Source organism: Vespa mandarinia, chromosome 11, assembly GCF_050613455.1.
Source record: "Vespa mandarinia isolate Hongniang chromosome 11, ASM5061345v1, whole genome shotgun sequence".
Lineage (NCBI taxonomy): Eukaryota > Metazoa > Arthropoda > Insecta > Hymenoptera > Vespidae > Vespa > Vespa mandarinia.
In genome coordinates, this window is record NC_140820.1 from 4,796,440 (window position 1) to 4,816,017 (window position 19,578).

The window sequence follows — 19,578 nt, forward strand, 5'->3', positions numbered from 1 at the left end:
ATTGCACTTACACAATTTTATTCTAGTTTTACATTTACTTTTAGTTTTATATTTTAAGATTAAAAAAAGAAAAAAGTAGAAAGGAATATCCTTATCAGGCACCATTAATATACGTCACTGTACATACATATATATATATCTCCTTGTATTTTGCACTCCCACTGCTATCCTTATAACTGGTAGTATCTCGACTATTCCAGTCACGTGTCGAGAGTTAGACAGCATTTCTCGCAAAGTTATTGGCTACGACGTTCGCGCGGTTTTTCTTTTCGCGTATCGAATATATTTGAAAAATGATCGCAACAGGTATATATATATATTTTTTTTTTTAATTTCTCCTCTCTTCTCTTCCATCCATTTTTTTTCCTACAGGTTAATTTTTTGCTCATCGTTATTGGAAAACGGCGTTAATTTACGCCTATTTAAAAAAACGCTTATTTACGTCTGTTATTCCCTATCATAAATCAATTAACGTGCGATTAATCTTTATCTGCGATTTTTTTGTATTCTTTTTTCTTTTTCGTTTTTCTTTTTTTTTTCTTTTTCTTTTTATTTTCATCGAAATTTTTTATGTCTTTTCTTCTTATGTTTTCATTCTACTTCGCATTAAAAATGTTTGAAACATGACCTAGTTGAAATGAATTCGAAATATCTTTCTGAGTGACGTGCACGTGATTACTATGATCGTAATATATTCTTGCATTTTCTATTCAAACGTTTCTATTTATCTACTGCTTTTTTCTTTTTAGGTATGATTGTATTAATGAGACGATGTAGATCGATATAGTATGTTTATCAGCTCGATTGCGCATTTAAAAGGATAATTTTAGTGGAAAAAGAGGAGAACAAGTTGAAGAATTATACATAGATATAAGAAGAAAAAAAAAAAAAAAAAAGAAAAGAGAAGAAAAAAAAAAGAAAAGAAAAAAAGAAATAAGACAAATACACATTCAAGTTGCACGTGTTAAGATGATGAAATAATATGTCGCAGCTTGAATGCTAAATATATAACAAAATAAATCAAGATTGATATCGTTTTTCATTTTTTTCTCGTAAAACATCGGAATCAACGTTTGGACGAATGTATTTATTATATATATTTTTCATTTTTTTTTCCTCTTCTATTCATTATCATATTTCATTTGTCACATTAGCAAGAATATTATTTAATAAAAATGAAAAAGAACAAAGGTTTGAACGAATATAACATGGTTATTAATGGTCAGTGATAAAAAAAGGAAAATATATTGTTACGAGTCATTCGTATATTTGAGTTGTTCAAATGAAATATATACGACTTTTGAATTTTTCTATTAGGTAACTCCTTTACTTTCTTTTTATATTTTTTTTTATCTTTTTTTTTTTTTTTTTCTTTTTTTTACCAACATACTTAACGTCAATCGATCTGTAATAAAGCTAATAAGTAATAGTTCTTCGGAGGATTATATACCAAACTTTCAAGCTATTCAAAGCGGATTAGATCGTATTAGGAAAGAACGAAATGCTGCGCAGTTCTTGGTTAACCATACGGAGCATATAGTGTTCTTTTTAAAACCAGTTCCCCTCCACCCCAAAAAAAGAAGAACGGTTCCCCACCATTAACACACATAGACACCTGTTTAGAATATCGCTGCTAAGAAATTCGCTATCTTCTATGCGGGCATTTAACTCACTTGTTTCTAAACGCAATAATGTACTTTATTTTTATATACATGTACTGTATATATACATATATATATATATATTTATATTTATTTATTTTTTTATTTACTTCTTATATATATAAAATATATATATATATATGTACACATATACATATATACATGTATATATCATAAATGATTAGATACATAGAAATAAGGAAAAGTATTATGTCGCCAATAGCCAGACTGTTGATTCTATTATATTTTTAACGACGTTAAAAATACAATAGAATTAAGGGGAAATATATATATATATATATATATATATATATATGTATAAAATAAAAGAGATTACATTTCTGAAAAATACAAAAAAAGGGGAAAAAAGCTAGAGATAAAAATGATTTAGAACGTTTCTTGTCGATAACAAAACGCTATAAACATTTCAAATTAATCTCGAGCAAAGAAACAATTTATTCATCGATAATTAGAATATCCTTGATACAAGTATTGAATAATATTTACCAACATAATATTATGAAATAACATAAAGAACATGCTTTCGAACGATACTTTGTTATTTCCATACGTTCGTTCGACAGAGAAGAGAGGTAGAAGCAAAAGGAACTTCTTTTTTCTTTTTTTTTCCCTCCTTTTTTTCTGGCGTAACTCCAATTGTTATCTTACGTTAACTTCCGGTTTTTGTTACATCATACGACCGATCGCTTACGAGTAGCACATTACGAATGGAATTCGCGCAAATTGCAATCGTTACACGCCGACGATCGTTCGTAAAAGAGATCCATTTTTTGTTTTCATTTCGGCGGCGATACAATAGCCGAGGCAAATTTTTGTTGAAAAAAATATTGCCGATTTCGCATTTACGGTAAAATCATTAATGATTTCCTTGAATTCCTATCGATAGGGATCGAATTAGCATGAAATTAACGATCTTCATGCTACTACGTAAGAGTATTCACGATAATAGGAGCTGTTTTTTCTTCCATTTCTATTTCTTTTATTCTCTATCTTTTTTTTTTTTTGGTTTACAATTGAAGAAAAACTCATTTATTACTGACATAATGTGATCACGATAAACAATGATGAGACTTTTATGGCGATTAAGAATAAAGTACGATTGCATCGTCGTCATTTAACGATATATCCTTATAAAAAAAAAAGGAAAAATAGTCATGTCTATAACTAATTTGGATTTTACCGGCAAAACTAACAGGAAAAATTAGATGATAAGTGCCATTCGTTGGAAAGTACCGTAAAATTATCCGTTTAGAATTCTTTAGTCATTATATGCATTTTCTTTTAACTGTTCATACTTTCCCTCATAATTATACTTGAGCCAGAATAAAAAAAGAAAAAGAATCCTTTTTTGAATTAATATTACGTCATATAATAACAAATGAGATATCGTTAGAATGCAATTATGTCGTTGAATTAAAAATTGAATTTCGTAGGATTATTCTAATAAAGTAGTTATTTGGACAAACATCTTTATTATTATTTATACGATGGATGATCCATCGTATTGAGATATTATCATTATCGTTATTGTTATTATTATTATTATTTCTTTTTTCTTTTCTTTTTTTTTCTTTTTTTTTTTTTAGATCGAAACTCTGGAAATTAATTCATAATATAAAGTTTTGAAGAAGAGAAAAAGTAAAGAAGAAAAGAAAAAAAAATTATTTTATTAAAAATTAATAATTGAAGAGGTTACTTGAAGACGAGTCTTCGTAAAACAGCGACGAGGTGGCCGAGTGGTTAAGGCGTTGGACTGCTAATCCAATGTGCTCTGCACGCGTGGGTTCGAATCCCATCCTCGTCGATCCGCTTTTTGTTCCTAGGTGTTTTCGCTCAAAATATGTTTAAATTGATATATAGTCTTTCCCGCCGGAATTCCATAAAAGTAGTTCGCTGTTATATAAAATTTCCGAAAGAGAGAGACAGAATATATTAACGTAAGGAAGTTTTCATCGATAATCATTATCGACATATGGTAAATCCGTTCCTATCGATAAGGTAGGAAACTCATACGGGGGTTTATATCTGCGGTTACGCGTGGATAAAGTAGATATCGTTTTTACGCATGATCGATCGTCTCTCTCTCTCTTTTATCGACACAGTTTACCGATTAAAAAAAAAAGCAAGTGTGCACACGTGATACGATTTTTGAAGATTCGAAGATATATATCGTTGTAATAAAGTAAGTCTATGTTTTTAAAATTTATTTTTTTTTTGTGCATAGTTTTATCTAAATTATTCCAAGATCTTTTGTATTTTATGTTAATTTACTTATCTCTAAGACATATTTATTCGTAATGTCTGAGTGAAACGGATATTTCTAACGAGGTTCTATGCATGTATACATTACATAGCTGATTATGCAACTCTGGAATGTGCTTTCTGTCTTTCAGAATGTAATTTTTCGTTCTCATGGTCTTTTCGCACGATAGCATTCTTTGTCTTGAAAGACGAAGAGAAAAAGAAATGACGTTAGTTGTTGCGACCTTAGCTTTCTCATCCTTAATCTGGGAAAATATAAGTAACTATAAATATAAGTAATAACGTAGCGTGGGAATAATTAAATGTTAAGTTTATACGGGTTTTCCGCTTTTACGTCAATCTTTATCGATAGTTTTATGTCGAAAAGTATATACGTACATACGTACATACATATAAAACGTAATATCTTCCTTGATGAGACTTCAAAGATATAATGATTGATTTTTATACATATAGTAATAACAACGATTAAATATAAAGTTTAAAAGTTGAGCAATGAAATGACTAATACATTAAATCTAGTGACGTATCTTTTTCTTTCTATGCATTCGTACAAATGTATGAAAACACTGACCAAGCGCCGAATGTTATGATATGATAAAACTAGTTCACATTCTGTCTTATCGACGGATAAACTCTTTTCTACTCATGTTGCAATATTTCTACTGATATGTTCGCTTGCTGTTCAGTAGTGCCTAACAATTTCACGCTATGTCATTTCTCAGAGAAAACGTTTATGAAAGAACGCCATTGTTAACACCTAGTAAGTTTTTCGATTATCGTATATATATATATATATACACACACACACATTATATGTATACACATATGTGTGTATAGATCATATGCATTTCCGGTATAATAGAAACTTCCTCTTATTGCAGTATTGCATTAATATCTTATAGAAAATCTGATATATGATAGCGAGAATGATTAGTTGTCTATGATAATTGGATATCGCGTTTTGTATCATCTTGCATTTTTCGAATAATCATATCAGACTCGGCATAACGTTTCAAACCTCTCTCTTTTGTTTATTTAATTTCCATATCCGATGATTAATCATCGAAACGAATCATACAGGGCATGATTTATGCTTCACGGATAATTCATAATTTTTTTTTTATTATTATTAGCGTATCTTTCCTTTACCAGTACAGTTGCCTTCTTAAATTGTTTCTTTTCAATGTACAGTGGCCTTTCCAAATATTTCTTTTTCTCTCTCTCTCTCTTTTTCTCATATCGTATTCGAGATAAGAAACATTATTTCATTTGTATAATCATTATAAAAATACATCTTTCTTATTAATCGTACGATTTAAACGAGCACGTGATTATTCGACTAAGAGTGTTAATCTCGTTCGAGTTCATTACTTTTTTTACAATATTTAACAAAATTGGATGATGATTGAGAAGATTTCACGTATATTAAAGTTGGTAAATATAACAATCCTGTAGATCTTAGTCCTGTTAAGACCTGTGATCGAAGATCTTAGAATATGTTAGAACAATAGAATAATTTTTTATGATTTTTCAATCTTTCCTTATAATTTAATTTGTTTTTCTTTTCATCTTCAAAAAGTTAGATTGTTTCTTTTTTTTTTTCTTCTAACGTGTGTTTTCACTCTTTAATTTTACTTTTTTTGTGTATGAAAAAGCATATAAATACTTAATTAATTAAATTATATTACAATTGTTATATTGAAGTGTTATAAATTATAAAACAACTTGACTTCATAAGCAGTCGTGGCCGAGTGGTTAAGGCGTCTGACTAGAAATCAGATTCCCTCTGGGAGCGTAGGTTCGAGTCCTACCGACTGCGAAAAAGTGTGTATTTTTTTTCGATATAATTTTTTTTTCACCTTTGCATTGAGTTCACCCACGATATTTTCTTTTATTTAAATATTAAATATTTTTAATGGGATATGGAAAATAATTGGGAAAAAAAAATGCTTAACGTTTCAATCATGTTTTTCTTTATTACAAAACATAATTATGCTTTTTATATTCAACTATACTTTTTTATTTATCGAAATTATAAATTATTAATACAACATCTAAAACTAGTTTTAATTAAAAAAATATTAATATATGTTTAAATGTTGATAATAAATTTATATACGTATATATATTTATTTTACTTTTTTTTTCTTGTGAATATATTTCTTTTTTATATATATATTTTTCTTGTGAATATATTTATTTTTCTTTTTTTCTTTTTCTTCTTATATTGTACTCGTTAAATTATTTACAATCGAATTAATTAATGAACAATATAGTAAGAGCAACTTTGAGTGTGACGTTCAAAGAAAAATCCAACTTATGTTTTTATATCTATTGTACTCTTATGTCTTCATTTCTTATATGTGATTTTTATCGACCGTGGAATATGAAATAATAAACACGTTATGTTTAGTATTTTAAAGTAAACAATAAATGTTTTCTCACGATACATCATCCAAGTTGTCGCATTCTATAGTCTTTTTCAGTCGTAGATTTGAAATGCTATTATCTGACAAAGAGCGAGTAATCGAGCATTAATCATTTTATCGCACTTCAAATCCAATCTAAATATCTCTTAGCAAAGAGCAGCTTATTATTAGCTTATATCTTTCTAATCGTTAAGGATGTCTCAGTCTTTTCACGTTCCTCGTGACAATAACTTCGTATTAATTATTTTTATCTGACGTCTGTATTTAAACATTTTTCGTTTTTATTTTTATTTTGTTTTGTTTTGTTTTTTTTTTTCTTTTTTAGCTTTAATTGACACCAAAGTATAGGATATTTCGCGGTGGTATTTTAATTGATTCACCACAAAGATATGGTTATGTGTACGTAAATATTATCTTTATTTTTTTTTTTCAGTTTCGTGCACTAAATGTATTTAAAAAATACAATTCGTTATGTGTATGGAATATTATCGTGAATTTTGTTATTCCTTCTTTCTTTTCCCTTCAAATTTAATGATTCTTATCGTTTGTCAAAGGGGTAAGTTCTTCCACTTCGAGCTGTAACGCCAAAGAAATTCTTGTTCGAAGGATACCAATTTTAAAATGGTTGCCACATTATAACTGGGGAAAATGTCTGCAAGATATTTTGGCAGGATTTACAGTTGGATTAACAGTTATACCACAAGGTATAGCTTATGCAACGGTCGCTCTTCTTCCACCTCAGGTATATTGCTTATCATTCTTTTTTAATCAGATAAGAGTAAATAAGAAAGCAATTTATTAACGTTTTGTAGATGACAAATTTTTAATTGTTAGATAATTAAAAAAAAAAAAAAAAGAAAAACAGGATTTTATCTAATACTTTATATCTTTGTAAGAATTAAATTTTCTTCTTTTTATCATTGTAATTATAATATTTGTAAATTACAGTATGGCTTGTATAGCAGTTTCATGGGATGTTTCGTGTATCTAGTGTTTGGTAGTACAAAAGAAGTGACTGTTGGCCCTACGGCCATAATGGCGTTATTATCTCAACATCATGTTCTAACATTAGGCGAAGATATTGCTGTAAGAAAAATTGGTATTTCATCGAATGATATAATTCATTTTTAATATAAAATAATTTCGTATCTACACGAAAAAAAATGATTATAACACGTTTTACATTTAATATAAATGTTATAATCCGTTTTGCAGGTTCTCATATCTTTCTTATCAGGATGCATAATAACAGCAATGGGAATATTTCAACTTGGTTTTCTAGTTGATTTTATAAGCATGCCAGTTATTTGCGGCTTTACGAATGCCGCAGCGATCATCATAGCAGCTTCGCAATTAGGCACACTCGTTGGTATAAGTGGTAAAAGCGATTCCTTCGTCGATTCGATCTATAAAATAATTAATCACTATGATAGTATCACATTATGGGATACTGTCCTTGGTGTTACAACTATAATATTGTTAGTATGTTTAAAGGTTAGTAATTGAGTAATCTCTATTAAATACATTCAATCCTAAGATATTAGATTTCAATTTGAGCTTTAACTTCAAGTAGATCATAAATCTTATCATTATTATCTATGTAATCATAATCGTCAAATTGATTTCAAAGACTCTCAACTTATTATATAATAAGATAAATAATTTGTTGATTAATATAGTAAATAAAAAAATGATTTTCTTAATTAATTCAGAATTTGCCTGGTAAAAAAAAAGGTACTATATTCCAAAAGATAATGTGGCTGATATGTTTGGCTAGAAACGCAGTGGTCGTTATTATGGGTATATTCTTGGTTTTTGTTTTATCTTTATACGATCTGAAACCTTTCAAGATTACTGGGAATATCACACAAGGTTTACCGCCTTTCAAACCGCCGCCATTTTCTATAGACACCAATAACAAGACTTATCAATTCCCTGAATTGATTCAAGAACTCGGTAGTACCATCGCATCGATACCATTGATCGCCATTTTGGAAAGTGTTGCTATAGCTAAGGCTTTCGGTATGTTTAATTGAATTTAATATTTAAAGAGGGGAAAAAAAACGAAAGAAAAAGAAAACGAAAAATCACAATGAGGAGGTAAAACGAATGAAAACGTCGCATAACAAGTTTTATGCGCTAAAATTAATTTATGCACTATCTAGCGATCTTATAAATACTTAATGAAGATATAAGCAAGAAAGTAGATCACAAGTTAGTAATAATGTAAAACTTACTACCATATACATTATTTATGTATATGTATATGTATGTACCTAGTTCCGGATTATAGACTTACCAAGAACGTATTATCGACTTTAAAATGAATTAATAATCGAAGCAAAGGAAGAGACGTACTTGACACGATTGTATTATCTTAAGTGGAATCAATTGAAAGATTTGCATATCATCGAATCTTTTATAATGTTAATTATTATCGCGAAAGTGATTGTACGAAATATTCGTAGATATTAATCTTTTTATCATTTTCTTCGTTTATTATTATTAGAAAAAAAATCTTATGTTCAATCAATTAATTATGTCTTTTTTTTTTCTTTATTCCATTACAGCAAAAGGAAAGACTTTGGATGCAACGCAAGAAATGTTAGCGGTTGGACTTTGCAATGTTATTGGAAGTTTCGTTAGGTCGATGCCAACGACCGGTAGTTTTACAAGAACCGCGGTGAACAATGCATCTGGCGTGAAAACTCCAATGGGTGGTATAATAACCGGTCTTCTGGTATTACTGGCATGTGGTATTTTAACTTCGATTTTCGAGTTAATCCCAAAAGCCACTTTAGCCGCTGTAATAATTATTGCTATGTATTACATGTTTGAAGTGAACGTATTTTCAGCTCTTTGGCGTACGAAAAGTAAGAGAATTTTCTTTTATACCTATTGCATTTAAGAAATTGAACGTTATAATGTATTTACAATTTAATATATTTCTGGGTTCATAGAAATCGATCTCGTACCTTTGATAGTTACACTGATATGTTGTCTCGGTCTTAGCTTGGAATATGGTATGATAGTTGGAATTGTTATAAATCTTATTCACCTTCTTTACTTTGCGGCCAGACCTGGTCTATTGATCGAGGAACGGGTTATCAACGATATTACCGTACTATTCGTTTTGCCCAAGCAATCGTTGAGTTTTCCAGCTGCGGAATATTTAAGAGAACAAGTCTTGGAATGGTAAGACAGATAAGATTTGAATTTGAATTTTTAGAATATATAGACAATTTATAGGATACTGAGATTAATATTGTTTTTCTTACGTAGGTGTAATAAATGTCCCGAAAGTATACCTGTGATAATAGAGGGACGTAACGTTTTGAGAATCGATGCAACAGTCGTCAAAAATCTTACTCTACTTCACGTAGATTTAGAAACTAGAAAACAAAAGTTGATCTTTTGGAATTGGTCGGAGAAAGTGAAAAATATTTTGACAAATTACGATTCCTCTTTGACATTATCATTTAAAAATTGTGGTAGTATACTTCAGATATTTACGAATACAATGTCCTGAGGAATTACAATGAATGAGGAATTACAAATGAATATTTAATTTCTTCCTTTAATTTATTTATTGAGAACGCATAATCTTTAGCAGTATAAAAAATTATATCTATAGTTTGACTTCTCTGAGTTGACGTACTTATAAAGAAATAAATTAACGATATGTTATCAGTCGATGATCTTGTCAAATTCCGATTACAAATCAGAGATTCAATTAATAATCCATCAGTTAAATATCTACGCAAAGATTCGTCAAATGATAAGATTACACGAGTTAACGAATTAGATATATTAGAAATGATTATATTATAATTAATCGATACAATTTACACGTCAACATTAAATCTTTAAAATCTTAAATTTTTACGTAGAATTGTATCATTGATTCAAATCAATATTTATGAAGAGATTGATCAATGATTTTTTTTTTTTTTTTTTTTTATTAATATCTCAATCATCATCGTCATCATCATCGTCATATTACATCGAACACTTAAGAATGAACGAAATTACACGTAAATTACGTGCGTCTAATGTTTTCGAGTGAGAAAAAAAAAAGAAATAAATAAATAAAAAAAAAAATAAAGAAAAAAAAAGGATGAAGAAGAAGAAGAAGAAGAAGAAGAGAAAAGAGAAAAAAGAAATATCTGAAAAATGTTTCGAATTTTTCGTTAGATTCGCATAAATGCGCAAGCGCTCGATTGTAGAGTGAAATTTGAGCGGGCGCGCGCATCTTATGTATAAAGGACCAATCAACGTGAATGGTTAAATAGAGGGTGCTTCGATCGATGTCCGTATTCGTTGCGAGCGTGCGCCTAGCTTTCAAGGAAGCCGATAGAGCCTAAGAGAGAGCTTTCGCATCCGCGACGAAGGAGCGAACGAACGTATCCTAACCGGCCGGACTATTTATTGTCCTTTGACTACTCGTGGCCAGTGTTTCCTTCTCGTGTTGTTTTCCATTGTATTTTTTTTTCCTATATTAACATTTACTTCCCTATTTTTAAATATCTCTCGTGTTTTACTTTTTTTGCTGTATTTAATACAAAAAAAAAAAAGAGAGAGAGAGAGGAAGAAGGTTCACTTGCTGATCAGACAAAGAAATTTTTTAAATCTCTCTCTCTCTCTCTCTCTCTCTCTCCTTCTTACTTTCCCTCTCTCTCTCTCTCTCTCTTTATCTTTCACTCTCACGTCCCATTTTTTATTTCTCTTCGTTGGTGGGTGTCACTCATCGATTCGTACCGAGAGTGTAGTTCGCTCTCTCACCAGGGACGGTCGATGAAAGAGAATGAAGGGAATCAGTGACAGGAGGAAAGAGGATGACGCTCATAGGACATTTGTACAAAACGAACGCCCTTCATTCGGACGATTTCGCTCTTTAAACGTGAGTACCGAACACTCACCCTTAACGTGTGTCCAACCCTCTCGAGTCTTTCAACCCGCCTCGAAGATCGTCGATCCATTCTCTCTATCTCTCTTTTTCTCTTTCTTTCTCTCTCTCTCACTCTTTTTCTTCCTCTCTTTTTCTTTCTCTCTCTCTCTCTCTTCATCTTTTTCCTTTTGCTTCTTTTATCTTAATATTATTTTAAATTAAGACGTTAGATTTTTATATTTTTAATTTATCTATTATGGAAGTAATAAATGAATATACTTATACAGATAGATTAGATCGAAATATATACTTTAGGTGCAATTATTTTTATCGTTATCTTCTTAGACAATAATGATAAAGATAATAAGCTTTACTTAAAAAAAAAAAAAATGAATTATTATTGTCCTTGTAAATAAATAGAATAAAATAAACGGAAATGTAAGACGTATTTATTTCTTTATAGATACGTCTTAGCGGAATAAATTAAAGTAATTAATATTTGTGTTGATTCATTTTTAACAAATTTTATTTTACATATGCGCTTTTTTCTTTTTCTTTTTTCTTTCTTTTTTTTTTTTTTAATTTGAAATCACTGTTCTGATCGTAGCAATATCATTTTATTTCGATAACAATTAACGTGCTTTTTAATCGCGATTCTTTAGATTGTAATTTTTTACTAGTTTTTTCTTTTTTCTTTTTTTTTTTTTTTTTTCTTTCTGGATTATACAAACAAAAGGCTAACCACCTCTATTTCTTTCTCTGTTAAACTCGTTGAAACTCTCCGGTCGAGATATAGCTCGAGATGAGATTATCAAGATGTTTCGAAATTAGTTGATAAAATTTGAAAATTTCAATTTATTTTCTATATCATCATTATCCACGTGAATTTTATTTATTTATTTATCCATTTTTTTTTCTAATAACAATCAGAGTCATCGGCCTCTTCTTTTTTTTTTTTTTCTTTTTTTTTTCTATTTATAACCAATCGTCAAGAGGTTGAGCGAACCAGGAGTTTATTTTTAATTTTCTACATAAAATAATATTCTATTTATTAGCTTGCCAAAGATAATCGACATTTTATCGTGCCGTTGTTAAAACGTTATGTCAGGAACAAGTACTCTGTGTGTGTGTGTGTGTGTGTGTGTGTGTTCATAACGGAAAATTTAGCTATGATAAGACTGACGTTTTGTAATAGAAAGTATCGACATTTAAACCCTCTTTTAAAAGAAAATATAGGATGCGTTCGATTTTTTTTTTATTTATGTCAAGACTTTACTTTGAAATAAAAAGGAACTAAACGAATATTCTAATTTAAATGAAGTAATGATGTTGAGCATTTAACATTTCTTTGTTTTGCTTTCTTTTTTTTCTTCTTTCTTTTACTTAACTTTTATAGAAGAAACGAGGGCTCGATTGATTATTTCTTAATTATCGGTTTGCTTTCGTTCAGACCGTTTTGTTTATTTCCAAAATATTTTCTTTAAGCTTTTTAATTCTAGACACATTTGTATTATAAATATAATGCAGTAATGCATAATTTTTAATATCATATACTGAGTTATATTATATCATTGTAATACAGTATTATTATCATACATATTATATTATACTACATATACATATATACACTATATCTTATAGTATACAGCAATGATATATTACAGTGTATCTTTCATTATATTATATCTTAGGATAATAATAAATATAATATGATATATTTATTGTTAATGTACATGATATATAATTTCAATCAATAGTTGTCAGCAACAAGTATTACAAAGAAGTGTGTGTGTTACATAAAAATGTATAGAAATTATATCTTATTATTAAAAGGTATTATTAGGCATCAATAGATAATTCATAAGACAAAAATAATAAAGGAAATTGTTAGTTATTAAATCTCATTAGGAATTCTCAAATTTTATTAGTTTTAGTCGTCAATAAAAATCGTTTAAAAATGTCTTCGTCCATATGTACAAAATCAAATCAAATTTAATTTGTCTTTATTACATTCATAAATCCGATAGTGAATTCAACTATGATATGATAATAATTGATGCAAGTTTAAAAAGTACTTAAATTTTTATTACTAATACTTTATTACGGTACGTGTAACGTGAAAAAATAGTCGTAACTTCAAGAAAAAAAAAAAAAGAAAAAAAAATAGAAAAAAAACCGGAAAAAAAGCAAACTCGAATTTATTTCAACGTACACAATCCTTCTTTCTTTCTTTATTTATTTATTTATTCATTTATTTCAGAACACGATACCGTCCTCATGCTTGGCAACAATTTTTCTGGATCTCCTTTAGGTATGTCTTTTATTAAAATATTATAAAATAAAATCGAATGAAAGGAAAGAAAGAAAGAAATAAAATAGAGAAGTCATATTTTTAAACTAATAAAGAACCAATAAAAAGCCTTTTCTTTTTATTCAATTTCGAAGTTTAACTCGAGATGTTAGAACTATTCTACCACGTATATACATGAACGAACATTCATACATCTACATACATACATATATACATATATAGAAGAAACTTCTTAAGAAACGTTAAGGTACTCCAGTTGCATTTTAAAGGGGAAAATCAATACTTTGTATGGAGCGGTGGACGTGCAAGTTAAAGAAATCTGTTTTAAGAACGCTCGTACATATACATATTTCTCGACAGGGAAAACTAATTTTCTCGATAGTGACTTTTCTCTTTCGTAACATACTGGTTATGTTTCAATGAAATTAAAAAGAGATACGTGAATGTCGTTACGGTATTAGAAAAGAGAAAAAAAAACAAAATTATTGTAAAAATATTCTTAATAACGCTTTAAAAATTATGTCTGGTATTGTCTGTGTGAAAGTAAAAAAAAAAAAAAAAAAAAAAAAAAAGAAAAAAAAGAAAGAGAAAAGAAAAAAAAGTTTATTTCCTATACAAAAAAAAAAAGAGAAAGAAAAAAGAAAAAGAAAATTTCTTGATGTTGTACTAAAAAAAGAAAAAATATAACTCGGCATTAGCTGGTATAGATATATCATGTATTGTTGTTGTTTTTCTTTACGTGTCTGTTCCGTGACAAGCCGTCTTAACGTTAATTTTTGTATAGGTCTTACTTATGCGACAACTTTCGGTGTATTCATATATTTACATTCGACGTAAAATAATTTTTAATTCACCATCATCGTTTTATATATTTAAATTAGTTAAATTAAATATTCATCAGTATATTTTTGAACTCTTAACATTTGTTTATGCATTAATTATTATTTCTTTTTCTTTCTTTCTTTCTTTCTCTTTTTGCCTTGAATTCTTTCCTTTTCTTTCCTTTTTGATTTGATCTTTTTCTTTCTTTTTCTCTCTCTTTAAACTGATAACTGTATTATTTATGTAGAGCTGTTCGAGCATGGGTGTCCGACGATCAGGCTCCGGCGGGAGTCGAGGGAACGCCGGGATATTGAAGGAAAGGGCAAACATGTCCTTCATGCTGGTAGTCATGTTCTTCGCAGTTTTCGGTTTGATCGTTCTCACAGAAATATTTCTGATCGACGAAAGACGCGGTGTAAATCTGAGCGGTACAGGTGCATTAGGTGGTCACAGAAACGGACACCGTTTGCCGGCGGCACCAGATCGTCCAGATTACGGAGAAATCGGAGTGAGTTTCATTGAAAATTTTTATTGTAGTTATATCTTCATTGATTTTTTCATTTATTTATTTTTCTTTTTCTTCTTCTTCTTCTTTTTCTTATAAATCAAGATCACAAATCTAACTTTTTTAATGCCACTTCGTAAAGTAATTATAGTGGGGAAAAAAAAAAGAAAGAAAAAAAATAAAAGAAAAAGGAAAGAAAAGAAGGAAAAGACAAAGATGAAGAAAAAGAAAAAGGAAAAGAAGGAAGAAGTAGGACCGTTAGGTTAATAGAGAAGATAATCTAAAATAATTGCATTTGAAAATCGTAAAAAAGGGAAAAAGATAGATAAAGAAGATATTTTCCTTGACAAAGCCGTTTAATTAACGAGAAGCAATTCCAAGATGCAAAACAGAACTCCTAGCAGTTAAAGAATAAATTATAAAGTTTCGAGTTTGCTCCTTCTTCTTTGTCCTTTTCTCTCTTTCTTTCTTTTATTTTTACTTCTTTTTTTATTTTCTTTTTTATCACTTTTTCTTCTACTACTACTACTACTACTACTATTACTACTACTACTACTACTACCTCTGCAACATATAGGAAATCTATCCTGCGAAAAGATATCGCGTTTGAAGTTCGAGAAACGCGAGTTTTCTATTCAACGATCCTACCAGCCGGTAATCCTCTAACGTTTCCTGTCGGAAGTGAGGGAAAGCTTAGAAAGGACTTTCGAACTAATAGCACCTAGGTTCAACTTTGTACTCGGCCTCTCTTTCTGAACCACTCTCTTTTTTCCTCTCCCAATCTCTCTCTCTCTCTCTCTTTCTCTCTCTGTCTGTCTGTTTGTCTCTCTCTCTCTCTCTCTCTCTTTTACTCATCTACAAAGAATAAAAAAAAGTGGAAGTGAAAAACTTTATCTTCCATCTCCTCGCATCACCCCTTCTTTTTACATCGATTTCTCATCCCTTCTGAACTACTTGCTAGAATATTTCGTCCTTCACTTTGATTTGCGACAAAGATTTAGATAAAAATCGTCTTTTCAATATTTCATGTTTACAATTGTAATATTAAAAAGGAAGAAGAAACAAAAATAATAATAATAATAAAAAAAAAAAAAAAATAATCGAATGATTTATTTCTCATGGAAAAAATACGTCTTTTTATTTGTCACAGTCATTGTCGTCGTTAGATTTTAAAATAGAATTAGTAACTAGATTTTCATAGAATTCAATTTAAAACAATTGTTGACCATTTTTCAATGGTTAGTGGGCGTGTAAATTTAATCAACAGAGATAAGATTGACAATGTGTGATTGGCTATTTTATTAAATAGTTAGAAAATTTATCTACGTTTTATCAACGTTGATCTATCATTCGATAATAATTTCTTGATTATTCCATCTTTTTTATCTTTCTTATTTTCCTTTATGTTTCTTCTTCTTCTTTTTTTTTTGTTCTTTTCTTCTTTTTTTTTTTCTTTCCCATCGAATACATAAACGATTATCGTCATATGTTCCAATATCGAATTATCTCTTAATCGTTTCATAGGCTGAAGACTACGTCGGCTTAAAGGGTACCTTCGACGATCATATCGGTTTATTGGTTCACGGTGAGGAAGGCGGACAGAAGGCAGCGATTCACGCAGATCCGAGGATCCTACCAAGCTTACCGCCTAGTTTGGAAGCTCGTTTACCGCAATTAGACCAAAGCTTGAGGGTTACGCATGCCGAATGGTTACCAGTTACCAATACCAGGTCCGTCGAATTATATCTCTACCAGAGAAAATGTTCTCTTTTTTTTTTTGTTTTTGTTTTTTCCTAAATACAATTTTCCCTAATATCTCTCGAAATAATAATTTTCATCTTTTATTAGTGACATTTATATTAGTGTTATATCAGTAATACGTGATGTATCGTTCAACGATTCCTTTTCATTTTTAAAATTTAATTTAACTCTAGTGTATAGGAATGTTGAGAAACAAAAAAGCAAGATAAAAAGTTGGGCCAAATTAAAAATCAATTAGTTGATTTGGTATTTGAGAACCGTATTTGGGGATCCTTTGGGTTTGTAAACAAGAATCTTTATTATTACTCAGCTAAATCAATATCTCTATTCTTTTATTTTTCTTTATCAGTCTCTTCGAAGATATATATAACATATGTTATATATATATATATATATATATACACCTTATACCTTACGTATTTTACGGGACAAACTCATTTACAGATTTAAATTCTTCGTTTATTCGGCATATTACGATGATAGAGTAGCTGGTAACAGTGCATCTGGAAACGTTAATAAGGGGATAGTACGAGTAATAAGTGCAACGAAAACTCGAGGTCCGGAACGAGTATGGTGCAGACTTTGGTATCGTCAACAAAACAGTGGAAATGTAACAGCCTCGGTAACGGTTGCTGCTAAAGTAAAGGTGCAATTCGTTCTTTTTTGTTTTATTTTTTCTTTTATCCATTTCTCGCAATCATTCATTTCATCTCAACTGTATGATATGATTTACAGGTGATCAGAGAAAATTGGAATTTGAAATATAGCGCCTGCTTCGTTATCTGCCCTTTACCAAAGGAATCGATCATGGCTGACAGTATACCGGAAGCCGTTAGCGTCGTAGCTAGATTAAGAGCGTCTCCAACCAATCGAATCCTCGTTTTGAATCGACCTGAAGATAGGTTGAAGGACAGAGAACCATTAGCAGTATGCGTGAAACCTTTGCATTACGATTATAATCGGGTACGTGATAAAGAATTGATTATATTATTAATTGGTTATAATTGATGATTATATATATTTCTGTAGGTATTGCAATTGGTAGAATTTATCGAGCTCTACAGATTACTTGGTGCAACTCACGTTACTCTTTATAACGATACCGTTGGTTCCGAAGCTGATTGTGCCCTCAAGTATTACGAGAATAAAGGTCTGGTAACTATATTACCTTGGCACCGTTTGGACATGATTTCTCAGAGAGAAATACGAACGGAAGGACTTTTCGCGGCTTTGAACGATTGTCTTTATCGGTCCATGTATAAGTATGAATACGTAGCGCTTGTCGATCTCGATGAGTTCATCATACCACGTCACAATGACACCATAGTCGATCTTATAAGGTATGATCGTGTACGATCGGAAGTGGATGGATGGGAGATCAAAAGTAATGTAAAATTGAGTGGTTCGACGAATTTTTTACTTTCAGATGGATGAGCAGTCGTATAAATACCAAATCAACGGGAGCATATTCCTTTCAAAATGCATTTTTTTATTTACAATGGGCGGATGATCCGTTCGTAGTTATGAGCAGGACACCAACCGAAGCTGGGTTGATCACGTTAAGAAAAACTAGACGAAGAAGTAAGTTACATCCGCACAAGCAACGATCGAAATATGTTTGCAAGCCTCAGGGAGTCGTTGAAGCTGGCAATCATTTCGTTTGGGAATTCATACCTGGACATGGTACATTGAACATGCCTTTGGACGCTGCTATATTACATCATTATCGAGTATGCGAGTTTGGTGGAGATGATTGCATAAAAACACCTTCGGTGGTTGACAGAACGGCCTACAAATACAGGGATAGGCTAGCAAATAATGCTGATAGAACTTGGATGGAACTTAGTAATGAATGTACCTTGCCCGAATTGGATCCCGTGCCAATAATGACACCACGAATAAAAACTAGCCCACTGGGGAAGTCAGTTAGGTAGCGAAAGACTATCGTTGAAGTCCCATGGGACATTAGGAATTTTACCGGCACGCCGAGGGTCGCCAGGACCTATTTTTACAATTATGGTAACCCTTGATCGATCGATTAACAAAGTCGACGAATCTTTCGTGGAAGAGATGTCTGATCAGATTTCATCAGGGTAATCGTAAATACACGTTCTTACTCTGTTGGTTTACATACATACGTCCGGAAGCTCAAAATTCATTCTTCCGTGTTGGATTCACGTTCGAAGAATTCATTAAATATATCCATGATAATACTGATCGGAGTTATTGGGTTGGGGATAACCGAGAATGATATCGCCAGATCGACGTTGTCTTCGTTGATCGAGGTCCGATCGAAGAATTCGAATTCGTTCGTTTCGCGAGATTAAACATACAGGGGTGTTCATCCGGTAAAAAGTGGATCAACAATATTTTTCTACATGGACTCAAAAAAACCGGGTCACCCCATACGTCGTCTCGCGTTTATTTTATTATCTAATGTTTGATTATTTGTTCTTGAAGCTTTTTTTTCATCCTTTTTTATTTTTTTTTTATTTCCTTATATCTCTATGCGCGCTTTCGAAACGTTTTATCGAGTTTACACCGGCGGCAATCAGGATTCTACTTTTTTTTCTTTCTTACTTTCTTTTTTTTTTTCTTTACTTTTATGGATCCAATACTTTCTGTCTATCGTTCTGAAATTATTATTAGCAAACAAATGAAGATTTACTCGATAGACTGCATTGAAAGTTAAACACGTCATCGCTTAACCAAACTGCATTCAAATAACACTTTCACCCTCTCTAAATGTTGCACAATAAATACAGTAAATATATTCAAAGTTAGAAAAAGTATCGATAATAGTACATAAAATGTTCTCGAACGAGTTGGATTTTATTTTCACTGTATTTTTATCTGTACGTTAGATAGAAAGTATGATGATCCAAAATATGCGATAGTAAATGTCAATAATAATC

General features: G+C 30.5%; 2 protein-coding genes and 2 non-coding genes across 8 annotated transcripts; all 4 read left to right on the forward strand.

Moving 5' to 3' along the window:
- The first annotated feature begins 3,404 nt into the window (after positions 1–3,404).
- Positions 3,405–3,486, forward strand: TRNAS-GCU (transfer RNA serine (anticodon GCU)). Its single transcript has one exon. It is a non-coding gene; the product is annotated as a tRNA-Ser (tRNA).
- A 1,079-nt stretch (positions 3,487–4,565) lies between these two features.
- Positions 4,566–10,056, forward strand: LOC118441209 (sodium-independent sulfate anion transporter). Of its 4 annotated transcripts, XM_035865290.2 has the most exons (9): positions 4,689–4,707; positions 6,702–6,775; positions 6,931–7,118; positions 7,325–7,462; positions 7,592–7,870; positions 8,089–8,398; positions 8,947–9,249; positions 9,337–9,571; positions 9,659–10,056. In XM_035865290.2, the coding sequence occupies exons 2-9, from the start codon at positions 6,766–6,768 to the stop codon at positions 9,903–9,905; spliced, it is 1,710 nt and encodes a 569-aa protein (XP_035721183.1). In that variant the 5' UTR covers positions 4,689–4,707; positions 6,702–6,765; the 3' UTR covers positions 9,906–10,056. The 4 variants fall into 4 exon arrangements, with proteins under 4 accessions (XP_035721181.1, XP_035721183.1, XP_035721185.1 ...); XM_035865288.2 differs by lacking the exon at positions 6,702–6,775 and having other exon boundaries at positions 4,566–4,707; XM_035865292.2 differs by lacking the exons at positions 4,689–4,707; positions 6,702–6,775 and adding an exon at positions 5,268–5,381.
- Positions 5,685–5,766, forward strand: TRNAS-AGA (transfer RNA serine (anticodon AGA)). The gene has a single exon. It is a non-coding gene; the product is annotated as a tRNA-Ser (tRNA).
- A 337-nt stretch (positions 10,057–10,393) lies between the features above and the next one.
- LOC118441210 (uncharacterized) lies at positions 10,394–18,597 on the forward strand. 2 transcript variants are annotated; one of them, XM_035865294.2, is made up of 8 exons: positions 11,186–11,276; positions 13,525–13,575; positions 14,645–14,905; positions 16,427–16,632; positions 17,108–17,309; positions 17,399–17,626; positions 17,693–18,003; positions 18,090–18,597. In XM_035865294.2, the coding sequence occupies exons 3-8, from the start codon at positions 14,657–14,659 to the stop codon at positions 18,595–18,597; spliced, it is 1,704 nt and encodes a 567-aa protein (XP_035721187.1). In that variant the 5' UTR covers positions 11,186–11,276; positions 13,525–13,575; positions 14,645–14,656. The 2 variants fall into 2 exon arrangements, with proteins under 2 accessions (XP_085516561.1, XP_035721187.1); XM_085660435.1 differs by lacking the exon at positions 13,525–13,575 and having other exon boundaries at positions 10,394–11,276.
- The last annotated feature ends 981 nt before the right edge of the window (positions 18,598–19,578 follow it).

Bases quoted from the DNA above. Each gene is read 5' to 3' on its own strand.
- LOC118441210 (XM_085660435.1), top strand. From the start codon at position 11,181: ATGAAGGGAATCAGTGACAGGAGGAAAGAGGATGACGCTCATAGGACA. The intron at 14,906-16,426 runs GTGAGTTTCATT...ATCGTTTCATAG, and splicing joins CAGATTACGGAGAAATCGGA to GCTGAAGACTACGTCGGCTT. The intron at 17,627-17,692 runs GTACGTGATAAA...ATATTTCTGTAG, and splicing joins TGCATTACGATTATAATCGG to GTATTGCAATTGGTAGAATT.
- LOC118441209 (XM_035865288.2), top strand. From the start codon at position 4,656: ATGTCATTTCTCAGAGAAAACGTTTATGAAAGAACGCCATTGTTAACA. The intron at 4,708-6,930 runs GTAAGTTTTTCG...CGTTTGTCAAAG, and splicing joins AACGCCATTGTTAACACCTA to GGGTAAGTTCTTCCACTTCG. The intron at 8,399-8,946 runs GTATGTTTAATT...ATTCCATTACAG, and splicing joins TGCTATAGCTAAGGCTTTCG to CAAAAGGAAAGACTTTGGAT.